The 15,869-nt window shown below is 38.8% G+C and overlaps 1 protein-coding gene across 4 annotated transcripts in view; it reads right to left on the reverse strand.

Moving 5' to 3' along the window:
• Positions 1–15,869, reverse strand: part of gpc5c (glypican 5c) — a 117,071-nt gene that overhangs the window by 81,619 nt on the left and 19,583 nt on the right. For all 4 annotated transcript variants that reach the window (XM_041993746.1, XM_041993745.1, XM_041993749.1 and 1 more), the window contains one exon: positions 8,449–9,152. In XM_041993746.1, coding sequence (XP_041849680.1) covers positions 8,449–9,152 — 704 coding nt within the window. The remainder of the gene's footprint in view (positions 1–8,448; positions 9,153–15,869) is intronic.

The raw sequence follows: 15,869 nt of genomic DNA on the forward strand, positions 1-15,869 counted from the left end.
CAATCTTCAGCATTGGTCATGAAGAAAAAATGTCAAAATGACTGTGTATATAAATTTAAATGTAATGCCAACAATTTAAAATACATTTTTTTCTTATAGGAAAGAAACTATTTGGGAATTTCTTGAGGTGTTGAGGGATGCTCCATATTATCAGCATATCACAGCAAGGCAACAACTAAAGAAGGGAAAGTGGGAGCAGGAAAAATGTGTGAGGTGACTGAGTAAAAAATAGTCTGCATCCACCATCATTAGCTAATGGACTGCTGAGTAAGTCAGTCAGGCAACTTAAGCTTAGAGAAGGAGCAAAAGGTGCACACAACTTAAAAAGATGAGTCACGCATATAGATTAGTCATTAGTACATTTTGTGTCAGCAACAATTAAGCTACCAGTCTAAAATATAACATACAGGAGCCATATATAAAGGTCTGAGTCTTTGTAGCTAGTAATTTTAAATTACTTTTGCAAGCATTTCTATGATTTCTTTTAGACCTGGTATATATGCCCACTGAGCGGTGGAGGGATTTGCACGTCCCCAAGATCCTAGGAGATATATTGGTGGGGGCTTTATGCATCTGGTAGGGTCACCAATAGCAAACAGGCCCTGTAGGGGAGGAACCAGACCAAGCTCAAAGACCCTTATGAAGGATAAAAACATTGGAGCCACGTTTCCCTGCCCAAACGCGAGTTACCAGGGCACAGAAGTAGGTACCTGGTAGCGGTGACTTTGCCCGTGGGACCTGGTTGGGCTCAGCCCAACACAGTAACCTGGGCCCCACTCTTGTGAACCACATACAGAAGAGGGGTTGCATCCGAGCTGGGTGGCAGCCGAAGGTGGGTACCTCAGCTGCAGAAGCTAACTCTAGGAACGTGAAACGTCACCTGTCTGGCCGGGAAGAGCCCAAGCTGGTGTGTGAGTGTGAGCAGTTCCAGCTATATATAGTTGGACTCACCTCGATGCACAGCTTGAGCTCTGGAACCAGTGTCCCTGAGAAGTGCTGGAACCTCTTCCATTCTAAAGTTGCACCCAGTGAGAGACGCTGAGCAGGTGCGGGCATACTCATTGCCCTCCGATTTGGTACCTGTATGTGGGGGTTTACCCAGGTGGTTTGGTGTAACCTCCCTCTGCCTTCAGGTGGGGGGACGAGTCTTGACTGTTGTTTTTGCTTATGTATGGAACAGTAGTTCAGAGCATCCGCCCTTTTTGGAGACTATGGACGGAGTGTAGGTAAGGACACCGTTTGGGCGACTCCTTTTCTCTTTAACCCAAAAACAAAAAAAAAACTAAACAAAATCCAACAAGAATGTCATAATCTGTTTGTTCGGCAGCAACAACTCTGCCGTAGTGTCCCACTCAGGCAGCCTGTTCTGCAATCGATACGGAACCAAAGCAAAGCAACACAAGCAGAAACATGGTGTATCGTTTTTGTTCAGTGCGAAAGTAGAGCTGATCTGCTGATGTAATTCATACATAATATTTTATATAAGGTGACCATTTTGAGGGATGTTTACAATTGATTAATTTAAGTTTTTACTACCGCGATTAATCATAAAATTAAATAATCGGGACCTCCCTAGACTCCACCCGAGATAAGCGACAAGAAAATGGATGAATGGATGGATGGATGGATGGATGGATGGGTGGATGGATGGATGGATGGATGGATGGATGGATGGATGGACATTATAAACTGAATTACACACAAAATATGAAAAAAAAAGTTATGAGGAGAAAAGTTAAAAATATACTCACTAGTAGAATTTCAACGTCACATATGTAACACCTACAGAAGCTCTGTCACTGGATTGTTGCAATGGTAAGTGGTTCAACATTATTATGGTCCGATAACCAGTAAAACTTAAATCTGTTGGACTTATGGACAAAGCTGGGAATATCTGATAACATACTGTACACTGTGCAGTTATTGATTAAAATGAATCTATAAAGGTTTTGATTGGAGTTCACTCCTTTACATTAGCCTGTTTACTTTTATCAGTGGCTTTAAGTCTGTTCTCCTGACCCCTCGTTAAATGGTCGGGGGACTACTTATCTATGGTTAAACAAATTAGGATAAAAACAGCATAGGATTACATGCTTAAACGGGGCATTGCGTTTTTCAATCTTATGTTAAAGCTATGATGTACAATGCAGTTAATTTCCATACTAATACCATTCCTCAACTTTGGCTAGGGTAGAAGCTAAATTGCTCTCTGTAAGCTGCTGCAGTCTGTTGAGATGCTGCCAAGGTGACTGTTAACTTTGGCTCTGGTTTCCATTATCTAAAGACGTAGGCTGCTATTATCATTTCTCATTAAGACGGTAATGAGAAGGTGGGTTAAAACCAACAGGTGGACAAGGTAGACTGTAAAGAGTCCTGTGACTAACTGTATAACTAAATGAAGTTGTGAAAGAATGCTTGTTTCTGTGAGTTAAGATTTATTCATGTCTGCCCATCTTTACCTAGTAGACCATATAAAATTTCCCTGAAGGTCAACTGAGCCATATCATTTTTTATAGCCATGTCAATAAACAGCAGTCTGTGGCCTCTCAAGCACGGCCAACTCTAGAGGGAGAAATTTTAAGATGAATTCAACAAGTCAGTATTCAGAAGGAGAAACTTAACTAAACATTGGAGCTACCATTTGCACTAGGGCCCAATAAGAGTAGCCATTTTTACTGGAAACTTTCCAGTTTTCTCCTAATTGTATCCACTCAACATAATCATGCTCCTGGCTCCCCCAATAATATCCATAACCACTTCCCTCTGACACACATTCATGCTCCATGTCAACAAGAGCAGGAGTGTGTTAAAACAGAAACTATTCCACCTTCTTAAGGACTGAAAACGTAATACCTGCACACAGTGCAATGTGTGTAGGTGTGTGTGTGTGTGTGTGTGTTTGTGCAGTAGCTTTTGCAAATTGGTTCCTGTGGCATATAGCTATATACATATACAGCAAAGACATTGTAGTCTGTAGTTCAGTAAGAGAGGAGAAAGTGAGAGAGAAAGAGAAACAGAGCGAGGGAGAGAGAGAAAAAAGCTACAAACCAACTTAATAAGCTAGGCAGTGACAGTAATTTATTTTGATAGCAATCTTATGTAATACTCTGACTGGGCAAAAAATAAATAAATAAATAAATAAAAAAAAATAAACCCCACAATAATAATAATAATAATATAAAAACAACAGGTACTTCTTTCTTTTTAAGTTAAAAGAAGAATATGCATTATCATAATTGTAGTTTAGAGGTTTACTGGTTATTCTGGAAGGGACAGTCTGTATATATAAAGGTAAAGATTGCAGCCATGATCCAGTGGCTGTGAAAACTTAATACTTTTCTTTAACAGGCAACTATGGTGTTATTAAAAAAAATAAAATAACATAAAGTGACCATGGGTTCCATGTAATACATGGAAATTATTTTGTGTATTGTACAGTGTGATTTTATGTCCACAAGTAAGTGAATAGACAGAAATGTTCATGTTGCACTCCTGCATCTTGCGTGCACTTTTGGTGACGAGCATGAGAGCACAGAAAATACAACAGGAGGAACCTGAATTTGACTCTGGGTCACCTCCTTCTCTAATAACTAATCTTTAGGCCCCTTTTACAGATGGTCTAAGTCCAATTTGTGAAGATTAGCTAAAACCTTAATTTTTTACTTGTAAAGATATCTGATGACGACATGTAACCCCAGAAAATTATTATGATTCAATACTGTGCAGGAAGATAACTTTGTTCAGTAATAAAACTTCAATAAACTGTTTGACATGTCAATTTGATCTTATCAGTGTTATTAGTATCTCTTGTGTCCTAATATCTAGAACTGATAATCCACTTATGTTAAACAGTGGATGTTAAACCCTGCATGAGTGTGTCCTTAAACTCAAATGAGCGATGACAGCACCGTCTATTAACATGGCAAATTCTATGATACAAATTGATGTGTGTGTGTGTGTGTGTACATAGCCAGGTGGGCATCACTGTATATCCCTTGCTCTCTCAGAGGCACATCAGTGGCAAAAGACTTTTGACCCCCTCTTCCACCTCCATGCTTTTAAATGTGACAAGATGTGCAAAAAAAACACATGTGCCCTGGCTTAAATGGAATATGTGAAAAGGCCAAATGGAGACAGTGTGAAAATGTGAGCACCAATCACTCCTATGTCTTTTGGTTGTGACAAAAAATTTTAACTTTTTGGGAAAATGTATGTTTAACTCTGGGAAAGATCCTGGGATATAAGATTTCTAATAATGTTATGGTCCCGTATTTCTGTGTCTTGAAAGATGATGCGATTATAATGAAAGACTGGTACCTATGTAAAATACTACTAATGGCCTGTAAAAAAATAAACTATATCATTGAACTTGTATAAGGATGAACCCCCAACTCTTATTAAAAAGATTATTTTCTGCCTAAGGACCAGAGGAGCAACCTTTCACAAGAACTGGGAGAAGCAGGCAGCTTAGGCAGTTGAGGACACTCCTAATTAAACAGGATTTTTAAATCAAATCAAACTTTATTCATATAACGCTTTCACATACCAAGAGGTACCCAAAGTGCTGCACAGGTAAAATAATAATACAACATAAAATATAAAACAATAAAATAAACAATAAAAGACAAAAAAGAAAAGACAGTGAAAAGCTCAATGATCGGGCTCTTTGGAGTTGAAGCCATTGTAAAAAGATGAGTTTTTAAAATCATTCCGGGTTCTGGCAGACCTCACAGAAAGAGGAAAACCATTCCAAATTTTAGGGGCTTGCTGAGGAAAAAGTCTGTCTCCCTGAGTCACGAGTCGATCCCTGAGTGCTACTAATCACCTTTGCTCTTCAGATCTTAGAGCTCTACAAGGGTGCAGAAGCTCAGAATGATAAGGAGGTGCCAGACCATTTAAATATTTAAAAATCAAAAGGAAATTTTAAATGAATTTCTAAAAGAGACAGGCAGCCGGTGAAGGAAGCTCAGAACTGAAGTAATGTGCTCCCAGCACCTTGTCCCTGGTTACAGGCAAGAAGCTGAGCTTTGGACCAGCTGTAGATAACTGAGGAGAGACTAGTCAATCCCAGTATAAAGAGAGTTGTAGTAGTCACTAGAAAAGATAAAAGCATGAATGAGCCTTTCTAGGGCATCACAAGAGTTTACTTTACAAATAAGCCTCAGATGATAAAAACTAGACTCGACTACTGCACTGACCTACCTGTCAAATTTAAGGTTAAAATCAAAAACAACTCCAAGATTTTTAATAAAAGAGCAGGCAAATGGGTCCAGAGAGCCAACAGCACTGCTGGATCCTGCCAGCAGGTCAGTATTCTCAACATGACCTCCAGTCATTTGAGTAATATATTGTGAGCTCCACAATATATTACTCAAATGACAACTGGGTGAGCCTTACTGGCACTGTTGTGGAACAGAAAGTACTCTATGTCAATAGGCAACTTTATATCTGAGCAGACAAGAATTACATGTAGAGTTCACCAAGGTTCCATCCTGGCACCTCTCCTGTTCAACATCTACATGCTCCCACTGGCACAGGTTATAAAGAAAAACACAATAAGTTACAATAGCTACGCAGGCGACACACAATGTCAAACAATTAAAGGTCACCACAGAGCTTCAGTCCATATACCTAAAAACCACCAACCAGGCCAGAAATCTGGGTGTATTGATGGACTCAGACCTAAACTTTCAAAAACACATCAAGGGAATCACAAAATCAGCCTACTATCACCTTAAGACTGTATCAAGGGTGAACGATCTGATGTCTCAGCATGACCTGGAAAAACTAGTTAATGCTTTCATCTTAAGTCAGCTTGATTATTATAACAGTGTTTTTACAGGTCTAGCTGAAAAAATCAATTAGACACCTGCAGCTTATTCAGAACTCTGCTGCTCGAGTCCTCACAGAGACCAGAAAGTGGACCACATCAGTCCAGCTCAGAAGTCTTTACACTGGCTGACTTTAAAGTTCTGCTTTAAACTCCACTCATCGTGTTTGGAGGGGGAAGAATGCTGAGTTGCATCCCAAGAACATCATATCCACTGTGAAGCATGGGGGTGGAAACATTATGCTTTGGGGCTGCTTTTCTGCAAAGAGGACAGGACGACTGGTCTGTATTGAGGACACGATGAATGGGGCCAAGTATCGTAAGATTTTGGGCAAAAACATCTTTCCATCAGAGAGAGCAATGAAGATGAAACGTGTCTGGGTCTTCCAGCATCACAATGATCCCAAACACACCACCTGGGCAACTAAGGAGTGGCTCCATAAGAAGCATTTCAAGGTTCTGGAGTGGCCTAACCCAACCCAACCTAAACCCAACAGAAAATCTGTGGAGGGACTTAAAAGTCTGTGTTTCCCAGTGACAGCCCCAAAAAAGCTCTAGAGAAGATCTTGTTGGGAGAGTGGGCCAAAATACCTGCTACACTGTGTGCAAACCTGCTTGTAGATGAGTTCAGTTCGAGAATTACAGGTATTATGAAGTCCATTGTTTCAACAAGGAAACAGTCTCAAGTGAAAAAAGAGCTCTACGGAAAAATACCATAATGATTCATGCAGAAAAAAAGAGTGCTGAAAAGTCAAACACAGGTGGAATAACTAAATTCTACAACCACTATGAAATGTATAAAAAGAGGATTTCATATTTTTCATTTCATAAGTCATTTAATTTCATATTTGAGTCAGTCCTTCTCTGGCATTTTTACTAAACACACTAATAATGCTTGTGTCTTATTTGCTATGGTTGATCGGCTGACTGTGTCCCAGGTGCTCCTGAACCTCTATCTGAAAAGCCCTGTAATGTATTTGCATAATTTTTTAAGGGTAAAATGGATGCAATTCCACAAGTTGGTTAGCATGCACACATCAAGTCCAGGACCTGGGGTGTGTTTGTGGCCCCCTAACATCAACTCAGATAGCATGTCCAGATTTAATCCCATTAGCCAGAAACCTTTGGAGGATATCATGCAAGAGTTAACTTCCAGATGCTGTTTTTTCATTCTTCTTTCCACCTTCTTTAACAGTTTTTTCAGCTGCATGTCGTCTGGCCTTCTGCAAATAGTCAACACCTCTCTTTTGTTAGGCTGCTTCCCATAAACTCTGAAAACTGCAGTGATCACACCACTGCTGTAAAAGAGTAATTTTGGACAACTACAGGTTCATCTCAAACCTTCCATTTTAAAGTAAAATAATAGAACAAGTTATTTATCAACACCTTTCCAGATTCTTGGCACTTAACAGTTGTTATGATGTCTTTCAGTCATGATTTTGATCACAGCACTGAAACTGCCCATGTCAAAGTCTTGAGTGACATCCATCTAAGCACAGACAGAGTCAGAGATTCAGTTTTGGTTCTGTCAGATCTCAGTGCTGCTTTTGAAACAATCAACCAGAACATCCTATTAGACTGACTAGAAAATTCAGTGGGAATCTCCCCCTATTGTTCAGCATCTATATGTTCCCACTTGCTCAGAACATGGAAACAAATCAAACATCTTACCATAATTATGCTGATGACTGATGGCTCTATATTACTGTCTTAAAGGGGACTCTGATTCCATCTTACTTGTGTGCATGCCTCCGTCAAATCAAATGTGTCAGAATGTATTCAGCTCAGTAAAGATAAAACTGAAATAATTGTGTCTGGAAATAAAGCTGTGCATCCAAAGATTAGTGCCCAGGTTCAGACAGCAATGTTAAAATCAACAGATTTTAGATAAGTAGATAAGATAAGATTTTTAGATAAGTACATGTAGAGATGTAATATGTAGCCTCTGTACTTTAAAATATAATCTTATAATTGCGAACACTAAATGATTTTCTTTTTTTACTAGTTTTTTCAGTATAGCCTAACCATAGAGCGCTTTTTGAGCTTTAAAATACTATTCCAATATAGATTTTTATACAAAAAGACAGTTGTCACAGTGTATTTAACAGCAGAATTGTATGAATTGTCTGGCAGTTGCTCCTTTAACCGTCATTAAGTTGTGAACAGTAATAAAATGCAAGGCATAGGGTAGAACTCATAGTTTGCAAAATCAAACAAATGATATTGTATGCACCTCGTGTCTCTGTTTTACTGTAGTCAGTGAGAAATAACATTGCTTTAGAGTCTGAATTAAAAAACAATGTTGAATTTCTGAAACCTTGCCAGTTACTAAGCCTGTAAGTACTTTACATGAGGTCTTTTTGAATAAACATTACTTTTCTCTAAATAGCTTCAGCATTGCACAAACATTAATGCAGTGTAGAGGTTTTTTTTTTTTTTTGCTGCACTGGTGGAAAAAATTGCCCATAACCCACAAGCAACCGCCAAACACTTTCCAATCATTACACTCAACATTGCCAAGATTTATGGATAAAAGAAAAATATTAAACAAAAAGGTTTGGAGGAGTTTGCATATGACATTAATTGTTCTGATTGATGTTTAACAAGTGTTTACTCACCGTGGCAGTAATGAGTGGTCCATGGATCTGTGCATAGAGTAATGCCTCATTAACGTGCCCCCTGACCCCTAACAGGGCTAGCTCCATACTGTGATGTCCAGCCATGGCAAGGATTAGTTGCTCCAACAAGGTGATATATCTCCTCCAAGGCTGATTCAGCTCTGAAACACTGGCCAAGCAACCTCGCATTACATTCAGACAGTAACCCATGCAAGGTTTGATCAACGTCAAGCCTCTGCAGTGGGAGCAGAACACCATCTTCACAAGGCTTTTAACACAGTCTTTGCTCAGGTTGGCATGCTCTGTGGCATTCATGACCTCCAGACCTTCCTCCAAGGCTAGACCCAGTTGTCGGCCAGCACCCAAAGCCCCAGCCAGCTCCTGAGCCATAATGGCAGGATGATGCCCAAAAGGATTAACATCCTGTCTGATCATACGGAGGCAGTCACCCATTTCACTACCTCCCGTCACACTATCTTCAATGCCTGGATTGATAAGTTGTGTATAGACAAAAGGGAAGATGTTGTTATAAAACTGATGAACTGCTGCCTCAACAGAAACATTGGCGCCACGAAGGTAGAAGGAAAGAGAGGAGAAGAGCTGATTCACATGGGGCAAGGCACTGTGGGACAAGGATGAGTAGGTTCCCTCCACCAGAGAGCTCAGGTGGCCTTGAGAGAATGACAGAAGAGACTGGAACATACCTGCAATGAGAGCAAAAGGAGAAACAGAAATAAGAGAGGGACATCAAAATGACAAATTTTAATCTTAACCAGCAATAAACCATTGGGACTGACAAGCTTGCCTTGAAACACCATAGATAAGGTAGTCCAAATGTAAACACACATAAAGCCCTGACTCCTTACAAACTAAACCTGGCCTATCTGTGTCAGTGCGTTTGGACATCAGTGCGTATGAAGTCATCACTGCAGTGAGCATCTATTAAGGAGACCGTCTCTGCTTTTCTTCACACTGAGACAGAGACAGAGTTTTAATTGATTAATCCAATTGGGATTTTCTTTCAAAAAATGTTGTATATTCCAGATTCAACACTGTTCTTCAACCTAGTTGTGTTTCCACCAATTTTCTTGTGCATTTTGAGGTAAATATTTAAGAAAGGTTTGTAAGGTTGTAAGGTTTGTAATTGATAGTTGTTATGAATTATTCTATGTGACTCTACTCCAAAAATATGTAAAAAATAAACAAATAAATATGGGGAAAAACTACAACTAAAGATGACCAAATGAAATTGCTGCTAATCTCCTCTCGGGTTGTCATCTCTATAATAAAACCAGAATATGCTTCTATGCCACTATAAGATTCACTACTCATCCATTTAGTTTTATTGCTATTCTTTGTTTTACTTACCAGCTTCTCCAGCTTCTCTTCTATGTTCATATAAATGTGTGATTTTGTATAATGTGCTGCTGGATGCAACACTGCTCTCTGGGGTGTGATGTAAGCTTAAAAGCATGAAAGGACATGAAGGAGCAGTAGCAACTGTACAGAAACTGAGACCTGAGAAAGACAGTGCCAGAACACATACAGCAACCCCCCACCAGAACCACAACCACAAACATGCACACACACATGCACACACACACCCACACACACACACACACACACACACACACAAACACACTTAAATGAGCACAGGACTCCAGTTCCTCTCAGAACTGCATGTTGCACTAACAACTAAACTAAACACCAATTACAGGCTCTAGGTTATAGAATGCTTCTATATTGCCTTATGTTACACAGTTCCTTTTACCCATGACAGATATTTAAAAATCACTTTGGAAACCGACTTTTGCACAGAAATCGTTAGCAATTGAGTGCATGTGTATATGTGTTTTGTGTGTGTGTATGTGATTGTGTGTGCTCAGCCCTTCCCAGCTCACACACAGAGGGATAACAACAGTCATGTCCTCTTGAACAGCTGCACTAATATGAACACTGTCTGGGACACACGGGGACTCCCCAGTTGCCAGTAAAACGCACATTTTATTTGTAACGCCCAGAAAACATCATTAAGACCTGCTCCATGAACATTTGAAGCTGTAATTTGCAAAATGGGTTTTGAGAAGTGTAAAAGTGTGGGACAGTAACAAAACTAGGAGACATCAGAGGCAACAGCTGTTATAGATAAGACATAAAAAAAAAAAGGTGACAAATTATAAATTGAAAGAAAAGTGTCGGGAAGACTTCTAGAGTTGTTATGGTGTAACAAACCCAAAAAAGAAATGGACAGTGACAAACACAAAATAAAGACGTGAGCACAGAAAACAAAACATACGTTTTAGTTTCCCTTTAGTCTCCTCCAGGGCTACATGAGTATCAGTGGGTCCGCCAACATGCCTGCCAGTCTAAGCTGCAAGGCTCAGAATTCACAGGACATTTATACCATAAGATGTAACCACAGCTTCAGTTACACAGCATTACATAATGTTATTATAAAATTGTCATGCTCAGAAATACCATGGTTTAATCTTTCTGTGTGAAGGGCTGTCTAATGCACATTTTAGCTGAATGGCTGAGATTATGAAAAATGTTCTTTTACTTTGAATACTATTTATGATCTCTGAAACCTGAAAACATTCCATACATGTTGAAAAAGTGTATTCTTATTGGCCAAGAAAGTGACATAAAGTAAAAATGTGGAAAAAAAGGAAAAAAGAGAGTGGGAGACTGCCAGGAAAAATTGAATGAAAAGAAGCGACTGAGCTATTAAACAAGGAAAAACAACTACTGTACAAGTCGACTCCACCTTGTGAACATGCTGACATCTGGATTCATTTGGCCCCTGGGCCCAGAGCACTTCCCTATCTCTCCATGGCTGTTACTTCAAAGATGTACTTCTATGCTTAGGAAGAACATGTTGTTACTTTAAGTGTGTTCTTCTCTGAATACACACACAGAAAAAAAAAAAAAAACTTCTAATGATAATTTCTGAATCTTGCAGCAGACTGTGAAAGTACAGGACCTCACCGGTGCATGTCCTGACTGCAAACGCAAGCTGTCAGTATCACCACAGTTAATCCTAAGCTCGGTGGAGGCTCTTGGTCAAGCCAAGACACGGGGAACACAGTGATACACCTCATTCTTCTCCTGCTGGGAACAGAAGCTAAAATAATAACCTATTGTTTACTTCTGGTCAATAAACTACATCTCACATAGCGACCCTAAAACCCAAAGGCAGGACATTACACACACTCTGTCAATGATTATTCAAAATCTAAGTATTTGTTCCAAAGTAGGAAAAACAGTAACATAAAAACTGTAATCTGCAACTTCAAAACTGACAGTATGTAAGCGCTTCTGACTGCAGTGAAGTAATGTTCTGTTTGATCCAGCAGAGGGCACTGAAGATAAAAGTCTCTATTGTCTTGACCTATTGCATGCTCTCTGATGCTTTCTATGGCCTAACAATATGCTAAATAAGGTAAGTTTAGCAAAAGTGAGTTACAATCTTTTGCTAGTGACCTGAAGGCCACTCATTTGCTTGAAAGTTATCAAAGCATAAAAGAGTGTAGATAGGTAGTTTCAAGCAGACCTTGTGGGATCAAACCATTTACTATCTAAAGCACTAGCAACAAATCCCTTAAGAGAATGTTGGATTTAACTGTTTAACCAACTCCCTTTAAAAAATATAAGACCTGGGGCCACATACCAAAACTTTCTGCCTTAGAAGATACACAAGGAATGTGGATCTGGAAATCCAGATCCACATTCCTTGATGATCTCTACATAAATGTTGTCCTTGTTATGTAAAAACAAGTCATACACCTTTTAATAGTTGCAGATGGAGAATTATGTATTTTCAGTCTTAACCTTAACACTCATTACAGTTTTTCACAGCAAACTAAAAACTATCAAACACAAGCTGTAGTAGCGAGCTATCACGATTTGCTTCACAGCTTTCAACAGAAGTGTCTTCAGCTTAGTTTATTAGTTATTGCATCATCTCATATGTTCTCTTCAATCCCCAGATAGTTTTGGCTTCTCATTCTTTGATAAATGAAGTGCCATGGTTCTGGGTTTGTCTACACTTTCCTGTATTGGGACACAAGTTAAAAAAAAGAGAGATTTAAAAAACTCTCCAACTACCATTGCATGAGAGTTAGTTTGGCTTGATTGTTCTGTCTGACCACTCTGCCTAAATCTGGATTTGGCCACATTCAATCCAGACACTCACTTGTGGGTGGATATCATTATTTTGTTATTGTTTCCCGTCTGTATTCCACTTGGGAATTAAAATGTGGCTGGACTGTGGCCACTTTGCATAAGGCAATTATCTTTAGGTTGAATGAAGTTCCTAAAACATGGCAATTCAAAACACATAATTGTCAAGCAAACTATAGAGAAAAAGAATTAACAGGCTTGCTGTGTCTGTGGCCCTGAAAACCAAATCTGATATGTTCTCTGTTTAGAATAAACAAGGTATTAAATGGAAAAAATGCAGCAGTGGCTATGCAGAGGAGGCTTTTGTCCTGCAGTGGCTTGGACTGAGTATGTATTTATGATTCTGGAATGGGATATTAGACCATGTCTTTCCACCAATGCTATGCCAAACTTGCTCTCTATGATCACTGGGTTTAAATTATAAGAACCCAATTCCACTTTGCATTCTGCATAGCAACCCAGTGTATAACTGGCACAATTACAGTTTAAGTCACTATGGAGAGGCTGCCACAATCACTGAGTCAGAATAAGCACAGTGGCAACACTATGATTTCAGTCACAACTACTTTTCAATGCTTTCGCTACACAGTGGTATGCGATTTTGTCAGCCAAGAACACAAACAGTGGAAAAAAAAAGCTTTTATTCATCTGTTTTTTTTACATAGTTTGAGTAGTTACTTAAGACTAAGACATTAATGTTGGTTTCCAAAACTAAGACCACATTTGGACTAAGATGACAGGATAAATCCAGTATCTGCAGAAGGTTGTTCATATCATGGAAGTCAGTACAAATGTCATTTGATCTAGAGATATTTTTGCAAGAGAAGTAGTTTGTGTGTTTGTATATATATATATATATATATATATATATATATATATAAGTGAATTATATAAGTATTCATTTTTTGTTGCAACCATAACTTTGCAGAGTCAGCAATATTGCAACCATGAACTTATCTGATCACTGTAGTCCATTAAAAGTAAAGTAAGAGATAGTGTAATAATAAAAAATCCAAATTATTATACTTTCCTTATACGTATTTGGGAAAACTTTAGGGGGCATATCTGACTTCAGATACATGGGGTGATTAGATTTGATTAATTAATTTATGTATATTCTGTCATTCAGAAAATTAAACAATACTATCTCTTTCAGAAAAAGATGTTTTTTACTTCACTTCAACAACTTCAAGGTTACAATGATTACCCCCCACTCCAAGTAATAAAAAAATGTTGTTATTATTATTATTATTATTTAGATATTTTAATGGGTTTGTTAGTGGCCTCCAAATTAACATGATTTAATTTACTGAGAGTCTTAAGTTTTACAATTTCATTAAATCAAAATAAACATAGATCCACCTTAGCTGCTCAGTGAAACTCATGGAAGAGTTGTCCCAACAGATAAAGAGATTATATATCCTTCACTTGAACTTTTTCTGATCAGAAATGCATTATATAATTAGGTATAACATGCCAGATGTTAATAAAGTGTAAAAATGAAGCAGCAACATCTGGAGCTGCAAAATTAAGCCAGCACAGATGTGCCAAAAACAGTTCCAGGCTGGTTCAATAAGTGATTCATGTCTGAACGCTGTGATGGACTGGAGACCAGGCCACAGTGCACTGCCTATCACGTTATATTAGTTATGAAATGTTACAGCCCCAGTGTCCCTCTGCAAGGTAAAAGCAGGTATACTGTAGCAAGTATGTCTTTATTCAAGATTGTATATGTGACCATGTAATCATGGTGTACTTGCCTGCATGGGCTTGGAGATGCAGTAATATTGTGATAATGAGATAGGAGACACTGTTCTCATACCATAGAGCTGTGGGCCACTTCTATCTTGGCAATCAGTCCTGAGTGAACCTGGCCAATCGTCATCTCATGCAAAGCATTTTAATCCTTGTTCAGGCTTGGGTTTCAATCAGGTCACCACACAGATATGTGACATAGTGACACTTGTGCAGATTACATATCCTTGTTTTAATTAGCAGAAAGACTGTATATATAGGGCCATCTTCTCCCATGCAGCACCGGTCATCTTAAGTTACAGAGAGAGTTGCAATGTCATACAATCTCCTAGTTTAATGGTAATAAGCTATTATTAAATCCCTGAATCAATCTGTTGATTCATCATACTTGTGTGACTCTTGAGCATAGCATGAGCAAATCTAAAGAAGAGACATGACTCATCTGTCAGACAACACACACAGACAGGCTGTTCTCACAAGACATATGACATACACTCCTGCCATAAATAATAAGGAGGTTAAAATCCACATGTACAATCATAAATGTGTGCATATGCTATCCAACTCGGGCCCAAATTCACACATTTGCATGTCTTGTACAATCAACGGACTAACAGATGATATTAAGCTTGAGGTAAATTACAGGAAGAAACAGCAAGTAGAGTAAGGTGAATTTAAGGAGGGCAAACCATTTCTTCACTAGCATTTCAAAAAGCATCAACAAAACTTTAATATATAAAGCAATTTTAGAGAAATCAATGGTATTCAGAACACAGTATCTTATAAAAAGGGTAAAAGTGGGAACAGAGTGGAGGGGATAGGGGAGTGCATTGGTTTAACTCAAGTCAAAAAAGAGAAACATGATGGAAGGCAGGAAAAAGAGCAGATGAGAGAACGACAGAGACAGAAGAGGAAGAGCATGGGGGCAATGGCTGACGGAGGCGCAGGGGGAGGAGGTTGTTCAAATGGCTAATACCATAAAGGGAAAGTATAGGGGGGCAGCCTGGGTGCAAACTGCTGACAGGCTGATGGACAGCACCTCTGGTACTAAGCATTAAGGGGGGCAAAGGTCAACAGTGTCCCCCATTTCTATTTTATTGGTATATGCAGTGTACTGCAAACTAAGCACACCCCTGTATGTATATCACTAAACTGTCAAATCGTTTCCATTCAAGTATGGAATATTTGGAATTATTTATACTGTTTTTAAAATAATTTATCTGAATTACCCAAAAAATACAGATTTGTGCAATTTTGCAACAAAAAAGAACAATGACTGCACTGACAACCACAGTAGCAACCGTATATACGTGAACTAAAACACTGAAACAGTAGTGGTTACATTTGAATTTTAGATTAACCCTGACTGAATGGAAAAAGGTTAAAAAAAAAAAAAAAAAGGAAAACCATAACTTTCTCACGTTAAACCTAATGCGACATTTTTCAGCGTGGGAGGTGAGTGAGTGCACAAAAGATCAGCCTGA

Source organism: Melanotaenia boesemani, chromosome 8 (genome assembly GCF_017639745.1).
Source record: "Melanotaenia boesemani isolate fMelBoe1 chromosome 8, fMelBoe1.pri, whole genome shotgun sequence".
NCBI lineage: Eukaryota > Metazoa > Chordata > Actinopteri > Atheriniformes > Melanotaeniidae > Melanotaenia > Melanotaenia boesemani.